The sequence below is a fragment of the Pholcus phalangioides genome, unplaced genomic scaffold (genome assembly GCF_987345545.1).
Source record: "Pholcus phalangioides strain wild (caught in Gottingen) unplaced genomic scaffold, Ppha-v1.0 ptg000042l_1, whole genome shotgun sequence".
Lineage (NCBI taxonomy): Eukaryota > Metazoa > Arthropoda > Arachnida > Araneae > Pholcidae > Pholcus > Pholcus phalangioides.
The window spans coordinates 14,364,178-14,376,463 of NW_028301628.1; the positions used below are offsets into that span (position 1 = coordinate 14,364,178).

General features: G+C 32.2%; 1 protein-coding gene across 9 annotated transcripts in view; it reads left to right on the forward strand.

Moving 5' to 3' along the window:
• The window catches only part of LOC149064525 (putative phosphorylase b kinase regulatory subunit beta), a 231,969-nt gene that overhangs the window by 27,868 nt on the left and 191,815 nt on the right, over nucleotides 1-12,286 (forward strand). For all 9 annotated transcript variants that reach the window (XM_089255135.1, XM_089255137.1, XM_089255139.1 and 6 more), the window contains exons 2-4: nucleotides 7,247-7,406; nucleotides 8,954-9,089; nucleotides 9,238-9,340. In XM_089255135.1, the coding sequence (XP_089111261.1) occupies nucleotides 7,247-7,406; nucleotides 8,954-9,089; nucleotides 9,238-9,340 (399 nt within the window). The remainder of the gene's footprint in view (nucleotides 1-7,246; nucleotides 7,407-8,953; nucleotides 9,090-9,237; nucleotides 9,341-12,286) is intronic.

Genomic DNA, 12,286 nt, shown 5'->3' on the forward strand with positions numbered 1-12,286 from the left:
TGGTTTTAATCTAGTGGTTTTTTTAAAAAAAACCAAATAAAATTTGCCTAAATATCTTTTTTTTTTCCTTGAAAAAATACAGTAAAACCTTGATAAGTCGTCACCTCAAGTTATCGAAAAATTATGATGGCTTAAGCAGAGTGGCGTCAGTTTCAATGTTCAATGATGTGAAAATCATATAAATTTAAAGTAATATGAAATTTATTAAAGTATGAATCAAAATAACAATATTAATAAAATTAATAGATCGCGAAAGAATAAATAATAGCAATTTTTTACCTTTTTTTTTTTATCTCTTATTACTTAAATTAAGTTTGTAGTATAAATTTACTAATATAAGTAAATTAAAATCAAATAAATTAAAATCAATTAAATCATTTTAGTAAATCAATTACACTTTGATTTACACTAGTAATTTTTAATTTAACTAACAGTTGCTCTGTTAGTCTAATGCTATAAGTAGCTTTTCTTCATAATAGAACTCTCTATTGCACATTAATTTTACCTAGACATCAAATTTAATTTTAGTATTTGAATTCTTCATCAGTAGTTCATGATACAACTACAAAGTAACCTTGAATACTTTGACTTGGTGGAGGAGCCCTGGGCAGGGAAAAGTAAACAGAAGACCTCAACTTGGGAAAGAATGTCTAATGTTTTTCAACAAAGATATTTTGTTCAAATTTCAAGCCCTAAATTAGTAGAGCCTATGCTTTCTATGATTACTTATTATCTGTGCCCGCGTTGCACTTTGACTTTAACTTGATTAATTTGATTCTTCGATTTACATACTTTTTGATTTCCTTGCACTATATGTTATCTTTGATGTATCAATAAATTTTGGTTTTGCCGGAGATGCCCTGGGAGGCCAAAGTGCTTATGTTGCTTCTTGCGACAGAGCCTGGGTGTCTCGCGGTTTCTCCAGTAGAGCCCATGCAGAAATGAGATCTAGCTTGAACAGTCCCCAACGTTCCAAAAACCTCAGTCGGCAAATGAACTTCCCCAGTGTAACTTTCGTTACTTAAACTGTTCCGTTTGGGTATATAGGATTTTATGGTGACTTTTAGGCATATGGCAATGCTGTTAACAAGCTCTTTTTTTTTAATGGAAGCCATAAAAATAGTCTGTTCCACCTTCTGAAATTTTTTCATAGTGGCGAGTTAACCGAAATTAGCGACGAGTAAACGAGGGTTTAATAGCATTATTGTCTATGAGAGGTGGAAGGGCCTGAAGAAAAATGATGACTTAACCGGAGTGACGACTTATTAGGGTGACAACTTAACGAGGTTTTACACTATATACAGTCAAACCTCGTTAGTGCGTCACCCGGTTAACACGTCACTCCGCTTACCGGATCACTTTTTGGAAGTCCCTATTTTCTTCAGGCAGGAAATGGCCCAGCTATGGCTTACTCTGTTTAATGAGTCACTCCGCATATCAAGTCATATTTTTGCTCTCCCAAGAGTGACTCATTAACGAGGTTTGACTGTATATATGTATGTATATATATATGTGTGTGTGAATGTGTGTGCATGTGTGTGTACATATATGTGTGTGTATGTGTGTATATATGTATGTGTGAATGTGTGTGTGTGTATATATGTATGTGTGAATGTGTGTGTATGTGTGTGTGTGTGTGTGTGTGTGTGTGTATATATGTATGTGTGTATATATATGTATGTGTGAATGTGTGTATGTGTGTATATATGTATGTGTGAGTGTGTGTATGTGTATATATGTATGTGTGTATATATGTATGTGTGAATGTGTGTATGTGTGTGTACATATATGTGTGTATGTATGTATATGTGTATGTATGTATATATGTATATGTGTGTGTATATATATGTGTGTGTGTGTATGTGTATGTATGTATATTATATATTTGTGTGTATATATATATGTGTGTGTGTGTATGTGTATATATATATATGTGTATATGTATGTATGAAAGTATGTATGTATATAGTGTAGTGTGTGTGTGTGTGTTCATTATTAGCCAAAATTTTTCATTTTTACCACATTTTATATCCTGGGGTACATTCTGATGATATATATCTTTCAATGACATAAGATTTTATAAGTGGTTTTTTTCAAAAAATCTCATAAAAGTGGCCAGAATATATATATTTTTTTCATATGAAGTATCTTAGTTGTTTAAAGTTATATATACGAAAGCCAAAATTTCTCATTCTTACAACATTTTCTAACCTTTTCTACTAAAGAAGCAGCAACAGTAGTGACACCATCATGCTAGGGGCAGGTGGTCCTATAATCCAATAAATACACCAGCTGTCCTTAAAGGACAAAGACTAGTGTACTAGTTGTTACATTACCTCACATACATTTTCATTTTCTTTCCCATAAGAAGTAGCACATCTCCTACTGTATATCTCCCAGTCTTAATATTCAATAGTTGTTTTTTTTATACTTTCACACTGTTAAGCCCAGTTAATCAAGGTTCTACTGTATAGTAGTAACAGATTTATGAAAAATAATCAGCTATATACATGGTGATTATAATTTAAGTTTCGATTCCAAAACTATACAATAAGTACTGATCAGAATGACTTGAAAATTTGCATGGATACTCCTGAAGCAATGGAAGTTTCTTTCGCAAAAGAAAAAGTGCAAAATGTGCAAGTAGATGATGCTGTACTTGGCCAGCAGTATAATATATTTTGTGCAACCACATCATTTTGGCACTTCCACAGCATCAATGTGTTAATAGAACTTCCATCGAGATGCAATACCAGCAAAGCAGCTGCTGAAGACCCATTTTGACAGGATGCACCTTAACCCTTGCAACTTCTGGCTGTGGGGGTACATCAAAATGTTATAAACAGTGGTCAGATTGCAAACTTTGGTAAATTGCAATCTCCAGCACATTCCAGCAAGTTCCTCAGGAATATTAACGGGGGGGGGGGGGGACGCTTGGTTTTATAAAGCTGAATTGCAAGCACATCCACATTGTCCATGGCATACTCAGATTCTGTTGTTGAACAAGAATTTTTGTGATTTCAACCTCGTAGCCAGAACATGCGGTAGACAACATATTTAACATTTCTTAAGTAAGTTGTAGTTATTTGTTCAATTACTTTTTTTTTTGTGATGTTTCCATGAATTATGAAATCGTGAAATGCTATAATTAAGGTATTATTCTGCCATGACTGGCTATCGTTTCCATTCTGCGAGCAAATTTCCCACATGTTGGATGATGTTAATCATTTTAAATTTTTAAGTATTTTTTCCCCTTTATCAAATAAAATTGAATTTTTTCAGGAATATTCATGTCAATTTTCGTCATTCTGACAATCGTTCTGTTTTTACAGTGTTTTGAAATCAGAACCTGTTATAATCACCCTGTATATCGTAAATCATTGCTAATTAATCTGCATTATTTATGCTTCATTAAATACATTATATTCACCAAGTTTTTATTACTTTTTGCAAAATAGCTTCCTAATTAAGTATACTGAAAGTAACTGGAGAAAAACCTTTATATATTATATGATTAATAATAGCATTAAAAGAATTTTCAAACACACCATTGTTACACCACACCACACAGTAATCCATTGAGTTAAGCAAAAAATAATTAAATTGCAAAAGTTGGTTTTTGTTAAAATGTAATAAATATTTATTGATTAATTAGCATGGGAATAGTGTTCATTACATTAATAAACATTTTATTTTAGTTAATTATTGGAAGTTTGAATGATTTTTCAGAAATTTCATTGTTTTTAATCTCCGTCCTCGTCTCTTCCCGTCAAGATGGGAATATTGAAGTTTGTAGACACCACAATATTAAATGAAACAGGGTTTAAGCTGGATAAAAAATTCCTTTCGCATGAAAGCAAAAATTGGGGGAAAAGCTTTAGCAAAATGCCACGATGCTAATGGAATGATTGATGGTTGGATGGCTACTCTTTGCGTACCTCCTGTACGCATTTTTGCAAAAGTGGTTACTACTTTTTTCGCCTTCTACGATTTTATTTCGCATTTTGCGAAAAATGCAACCGTAGCTTAAACCCTGTTTGATAGTAAGAAAATTAAGCCAACATGGCTGAATTACACAACTTTAAAAGAAGTGTTAGTGATACAGAATTTAAGTGTGTGTGCATTGAAGAAAACAAGTTCTTTACCTTCGAATGAAGGTGATTATATTAGAATAGCTTCCTTTATCAATCAACTTTGGTTCAATTCTTTTGTTTTTAAAAAATTATTTAAAATTAGATAAATTTTCAGAAATATGTTTAAGTTATTAATCCAAAGGTTTCTAAAATCTTTATAACCAAACTTTTAAAACCTCTCATCATGACCTCAAACTAAAGTTGTTATTGGGGGTGATTATACCAAAAATTGTTTTGCTGTAAATGTTTCAGGCAATGAAAACTGATTTATATTTCACAATATAAACAAAATTACTAAAAAAATTTGAATTATTTAAAAGAAAAATGAATATTATTGATTATTCTCCAATTTTTACATCCATTAGAATATTCTCACCTCACATCTCTAGTAATATGCAACAGATCCGCAATTAGATACCTGGTCAACTTGTTCCCCAGAATATATTATACTCTGGCAGACTCTTGAAATGTTGATTCAGTGGCCAAAAAGTGAATTTAGATCCCAACCGGTTCAGCACATATGCCTGGAGCATTACGGGACATTCTACTTGAAAGCAGAACGTATGATCTCCTGTGAATTATTTTATTCTACCCGAAAACATTTATTGTTATTACTATTATTATTTTGCAAAGCAAGCACTTTGAGCAACACCAATCATTTTTGACTTTCTAGCATCCCTGGTAAAAAGTGTTGTATATTCATATATCATGTTCATCGTATATGATGCATTTCATTTTTGCTATGTGTATTAAGACAATGTATGTAACCAGGTTGTCTTGTAAAATGTTATAAATATTTCATGCTTAGGAAAGGGGGTAATGTAAGGTTTTCCCCATCTTGAAGAGGCATGATGGGATTAGTAAGTGCTGGTGAGGAGGGTGGGAAAGGCCTGTGGCAGGCAGAGAAGAGGAAAGAAGCTTGGTATTTTCTTCTAGTTAGAGAATGCGTCCTGTTGACTCAAGAAGCAACTTGAAAGGCTCCCTGTAAGCGAGGAGGATGTGTTAATTATTTTAATGTTCACTGTTAAGTTATTAAATCAACTATTATCGAAAAGTGAGAGAGTTTGCATTTGAAGGCAATCCATATAATTACTGATAAATGAACCCGACACTCCTATTTATTTGATACTATTTTTATTTTTAAAATTTATTTTGATAAGTGAAATTGCATATCCAACCGAAGTCATATGGAAAACTGATTGCAAGTTGTCATGACCGTTGTCCCGATACAATACTAAACAATCTGTCTTCCAGACTATAACTTAAAACAATATTTTGAGTCCAGTCTTAGCCAAAAATAAACTTGAACCGTATTAAAACACTGATTATAATTTCACATACCTTGTGCATATTAGACAAAACAAATTTAAGATTAGACTAAAAAAATATAACACTTTCTTGGTTCAACTAGTGCCAACATTCTGTATAAATAGCGATAGCTATGCTAAATATTTCTCGTGCAAATTCTTTTTCTTCTTTTGTACAAATTGAGCATTCCTATTTATCTCGCACCTACTGGAAAGACCGTTTGTCTTTTTTGGTTCCAATATGTGCAATCAAACAAATAATTGTCTGATCGAGTATCTCTCTCTTGGCAAAATACGCATTTATTATCTCTCTTATGGTACCGTTTGTGATAATAGGGTATAGCACCATGATCTGTAAGCACTGGATTCAAAAATGAAAATCTCCCTGAATTCTCTCAATGGAGACATAACGAAAAAATTTGCCCTCCTTCCATTCTGATTTCATTTTGTCTGCCACACATGTGGTGAAAAATTGTTCTTTAGTCATCCTGACTGTTTCTTTTAGTAATGTCAACTTGGCCACCTTATCATCTTTTTCATTTTTAACATTGCCTACATGGGCCCCTAACCCAATTAAAATTTGCCCCCAATTTGTGGGCATATGCTAATATTTTAGCCTTTTGTTCATTGTATATCTTCAAAGACTCCAATGCCGTAAGTGGAGTCCGTAAAAACATGTGTATCTTGTATATCAAGTTTTATACATTTATATAAGCATTTTTCAATAGCTGTCAGTTCTGCTGTAAAAACTGATGCTTTGTCATTTAATTTTATCATCTGTTTGTATATCAGTGTATAGTTTCTGTATATTGCAAATGCTCAACCTAATTTTCCATCCTTTTTGAGACATCAGCATATGCCACATGATCATATTAATCAAAAGAATTAGTGTCCCAGAAAATATTTTCCAAAAGCTAATTTCATTGGATCCCATTTCATTGAAACCCAAAACAATAGTTTCTCATTTAACATATGCTTGATAAACTAAGCATCTTAATTCGGCTTTAAGGTCTAATGGCAAACAACATCTATATAACACCTGTAATGCCTCCATTGAGACTGAGTCATGTCATAGCAGCATGTTATCATTATATATATGCTGTATTTGTGTTAATTTGGTACATACATAAAGCAAGTTTCTGATCCATACACATGGCTGTTTCAATAGTTTTGATATAAATTTCTTTAACTACCTCCGGTCTAATACCCCCGAGTAGCTTTTACTATACGTTTCAATTTATGAGAGGAATCAAAAATATTTTCTCTGAATTTCTTCAAAATGTCATTGGGAACTGAATCTATGATCCAGTACCACTCCTAAATATTTTATATCATCTTTATACCTAATCTATGTTTCCCATCTTAAATATAGGTGAGCTTTTATATTTGTCTCCTCTTACAATTAATGTAATTACATTTGTTCACACTGAATTCAAGTTCATACCTATGTGACCATTCCAACATGACCAAATACAATTTCAAATAGTTCAGCTGTTTTTTTTAACTGATTTTGTGGTTGCTATTATTCCAGAAAATTTTCTGGAATGCCTGTATCCCAATAATGTGATAACTTTATAAGTGCTTCATTTGCAACCAATAACCATAGTATTGGTTCCCCAATGATGATCCCTGTGGGACTCCTACATTATATGTATGTTGTCTGTCAGTGTTTTCATTAACCACTAATTTTTCCTCGAGAAAACTTAGTATAACACTTCATTGCAACTAATTTCATTTTATTTTTGCTCTCAGTGCTTATATTTTTTGATATTCTTGTCCTTACAATTGCAACTATTGCTTTTTCAGAGCCTGCTGGAAGGTCCGAGAAAACTTCAAGATGGCACAGCACCAGCTACCATACACTATAGAAGCCGTTTAGCCAGTTTAACAGAAATAGATGTTGAGCAAGTTAAAATAAATAACTATGCAGACACAGTGAAGCAGTTAGATGCTTACTATGGCCAAGGTGAGAATATGATGATTGATAAAAAATAAGTCTGCATGGCTGTAAATTCCTCCATATCCCTGTTTGTAGAATTCAATTGCCAAAAATGGTTTTACATGTTGAATCAATTCCAATAAATGTTATTTTGTATCCTCTTCTCCTTCCTCGCCCTTTTCTGCATTTCTGCCATTCCTGCTTTTTTTTAAATAGTTCCCTTGTTAATTTCTGCTGTTCCATTACTTTTTTTGACTTCCATCGTCTCTGTGTAACATAGCTGGTTTTGGTCATGATCTCTGAAATTTATTATTTGGTGATTGTTTACGTGTCACGTGTGCATATACACTAAAACCCCCTCTTTTGCGGATGCCCATGGGACAAAATTCATCAATAAAAGATGGATGACCACATTGGGGGTCCTATTGAAACTGTAAATAATACGGTATTAACAATAACTGAAATAGTTCTACAAATGAACAAAATTTTGACAATATAAGATATGTCTTGAAAGTACATAATTATTGCAATGATGTGCAATTAAAACTACAAAAGAAATATTATACAGATAATTTTAATTATTGGGAATATGCAAAGATCACAAAATTCGAAGTTTGCAAACTGAATTTACATGGTTTTGGAAAAACTGATTAATCAATGTTTAATTGGGGTTTTTACTGAGTAATTCAACTTCAAACATTGGGCCACCCCGGTATATATTCATTGACTGAATATCCCTACATAATTTTTGGCAATTTTTTACTCCATTTTTTTGCACATTGACATCAGCAGATTTACCGCACAATTAGTTAAATGCAATTTCGTGATGCACACAAAAATGATCGAACCAACCATTTAAAGCTCTCAAGTTGATTAGTCAGAGTTCTGCAGCTTCTTAATCTTTTTCTTTTAGACTCTGGTTAGAAACAGATTCTTGCTGAAACAAACCAGTTATATTCAACTTTGTCTATTGCAAGTCCTTCTGTCATCGACAATTTAGTTTTTCCTGCCTTGATTTTCATTTTTCAGTCATTCTTCTTACTAATGTTTCTTTTGCTCCAAAATGGATCATAACTTTGGCCTCCTGACATTGAATTCATATGCAAGAGCACGAACAATTTCACGTTTTTCACTGTATTTGATGACATCAGTTTTTTCTCTTTGGAAACTCTTCTCTTAGTGACAGAAAGCAACAATTACTAGAGCTGGTCATGTTAAACAGTGTGAAATTGTATGAAATATATGAACTCAATCAGGAAACTGACATCAGAGTTGCTCACACTTCAAGCCAAAAATTTCATTGAAAAGTAGCTAAAAAAGTGAAGCAAATATTAGAATGTGTGCTGCCATCTGGGGAGCATCATTTGAACAAAAATTTCAACTATCAGTGTCTGTAGGGGTATTACTTAAATTGGAAAAAAATGTGAAAATGCGTCTGTCGTATCTGAAGGTGACTGTTGCAGGGGTTCGAAATACATTATTTAAAGAATTAATGTATTTAAGGTAGGAAAGAAATTTATTAAAATTTTGTCTGTTATAAGCAATAAATGTTTGATTGTTTTTATCATTTTTAGTTAAAAGACAGCTTCTGAATCATCAAAGTCCTACAACAGGATTGTTTCCTCAATTGAGTCGTGAAAAAGAAGAAGGTACTGTACGAGATAGCATATTTTGTGCTGTTGCCATCTGGAGCTTGTATCAAGCTTACAAGTATGAACAAAATTATAGATTTTAGTTATTTAATGATTGATATGTAATTTAATTTCAGGGTGTTGAATAAGTTTAGCAAATTGTATGTGGTTTTACAAATTGACTTTTATACTGTCATTGTAGTCTTAAAGATATTTTTATTTTTCAGGAGAATCGATGATGATCGGGGTAAAGCATATGAACTTGGTCAAAGTGCTGTAAAGTGTATGAGAGGAATCCTATTCTGTTGGATGCGTCAAGCATCTGAAAAGGTACTCATACAGGTGTAATATTTCACAACATGACTTACTAAAATATTAAATTGCTTTGTAGCTCATATGATGTGTATAATATATATATATATATATATAAACAAAAAAAGAATTATTTTAAGAAAAAGAGAAAAATTGAATTTTTTTTATGAGAGTGAAATAGAACCTATGCAGTGGGTCTTTATCGGGGGAACCCCATGCATAGTTCAAAAAGTGTAGGCGTTTCTGAAGGGTGGCTATGCCTAATTGCATTAAAAATGCCAACCCTTGTTCCCCAATGCCTGCCTGCTTCTCAACATGTTGGACAAAAAAAAGACAATGAAAAAAATGTTAAAAATACAATATTAGAAAAAATATATACAGAGCTTCAGATTATAATCTCAAAGAAGCATGAGAAAAAAATACACAGTTACAGGAATAAAATAATTATAGTGAATATTTTACAAGGATTATGAAAAATATGAAAAAAAGTCAAACAAAAAAAAAAGACCCAAAAAGTCACTTTTCAGAAATTTTTACACTTTTCAAACCATGCATGGGTTCCCCCTGATAAGCTACCAGAGCAAATGTTTTCTTGTTATAAAGACAAAAGATTTAAAATCTGCCCAGTAACTAACAGAGCACAAATAAAAAAGGAGAAACTCTTTTGCAAAAGCAAAAATGTTGTATATATGATCACATGCTCAACTTGTAAAATGAAGTGCATTAGACAAACAAGCAATAGTCTCAACATTCGTATAAATATACACATATCTGATATCAAGAACTTTGGGTCACACCAAAAGAAAGACATAGTTTCTTCATTTTCAAAAACACTTTTCTTGGCACAGAAAAGAACCTGGAAAAAAATATTACAATTGGAAAACCTTTTCATATGCAAATACAAAACCCTTTATCCATATGGATTAAATAGTCGCTTTAATGGGGAAAACACCTTTAACAAAACAGCACATGCATATACAGCATCTTGAACTATATACACAATGGAAACTGCAAATACTACCGAGGCTGCAGGGGCAGCAAGAAGAAAAAAAAAAACCCAAATACAATCAATATTTTTAAACATCATTCTCAAATACAATCAATATTTTTAAACATCATTCTCAAATAGAATCAATATTTTTAAACATCATTCTCAAATATAATCAATATTTTTAAATTTTTAAACATCATTCTCAAATATAATCAATATTTTTAAATTTTTAAACATCATTCTCAAACACTGTGGTGTCCTTATAAGAAATGACTAAAAGAACTAAAGTGATAAGAACATACAACGCCACCTAGTGTTGTTTAAGGGGAACTACGGAGTTCCACCTCGGACATCAAGTAGACAAAATGTCTAAATGTTCTGCTCTTTCCACTTTTATAAATTCTTCCTATATATATATGTATGTAATCTATCTAAGTCTAACGTAATAATAAATACTCATCAAAATAAATACCCATGTGTTATCCATTCGGCTAACAAAGTGTTAAAGAAAACACAACAAACACAATCAATATTTTTAAACATCATTCTCAAACACAATCATAAAAATATAAACATGGACTTACTTCACAACATAAAAACAGACGTTTTTTCAGCCAAAAACAAGCATATCATTTGGTTCATTAAAAATAAACTTGATAAATTCACATTCCACACAACGACAATATCAAAGATATAATTCTTGATCTTTTCAAATACAAACTCAACACCTCTCTGTTTCAACAAGATTACTCACAAGCCAATAGAAAACTTTGTTATCACATTCAATAATAAACACTTTAACTCTATTGGCTTCAGGTCTATTCTCTGCACAAACAGCCAATTCTTCCCTCTTCACAAGGAATTTGATATATGTATCACTTTCAAATATGTAAAAACGCCTAAAGTACTATTTGCAACTATAATCACTACAGCCAGAATCTCAATCTCACATGAATGAGGAAGACTGTCAATGCAATAGACAAGGATTCAAAGAATTTGTAGATAGCTTTCATGGACACATCATTACAGGCAACCTTGACATCATAAAAAATAGTAAACTCAAAGAAATCATGTCAAAAGGAGCAGAACTCAGACTTGAAGACAATTTTAATGTGAACGCAATCATAGACCATCTCTTGAAAGAAATAAATATCTTCATCTTGAAAATTGCTAGGAAATATATCTGGTCTATGAAGGCTTCAGAGAATGGAAAATCAAGTTCTTGAAGGATGTAAAAGCCCCCTTTTTGAAACAGCAACACAAACGAACAAAAATTCTTTATGAATGCATCTCTGCGTTCAAGCATAAGAAACCTCAGTCATTTTTATGCACTACAGTTGACAAAGCTAATAACTTCTGCATCATGTGTAAATTTTTCTTCAAAATACTACTACTCCAGGAATATGCAGATACACCTATTCTCTCATAAACAATAGCTCTAACATAATCAAAAAAAGAACTCTTGCATTTGACATAAAACTTGGAACTAAACATGACTTTCACATTTCCATATCTTTTTGCCACAGTTAAATTCCATAACCAACCAATAAAATTCAGATTTGTAACATGTGGGACAGGGAGCTACAACAATGCTGCAGGAAAACTTTTTTTTAAATCGCTGAACAATATACTCTCACTCATCGAAGAAGATAACATCATTAACAACCACAAGGTTGACTGTCAACAACAATTAAACTTCTCACATTTGCACATATGATTTCGAAAACCAGCATACCACACAATAAACTCATTGACATATGTTTTCATCTCTTTCAAAAATATGAAGGTTCCATTAAATTTAATTTCACACACTGTAAAAACCTTGTTAACTTCTGCATTATCGAAAACTTTCTTTTACAATGGAATACATATCCACAAGCAGATTAAAGAAATACCAATGGGGACCTGCTATTTGATTGCCCTTGCCAACCTTTTTTTTACACTTCTATGAACAAAAATCCAAACTGCAATAC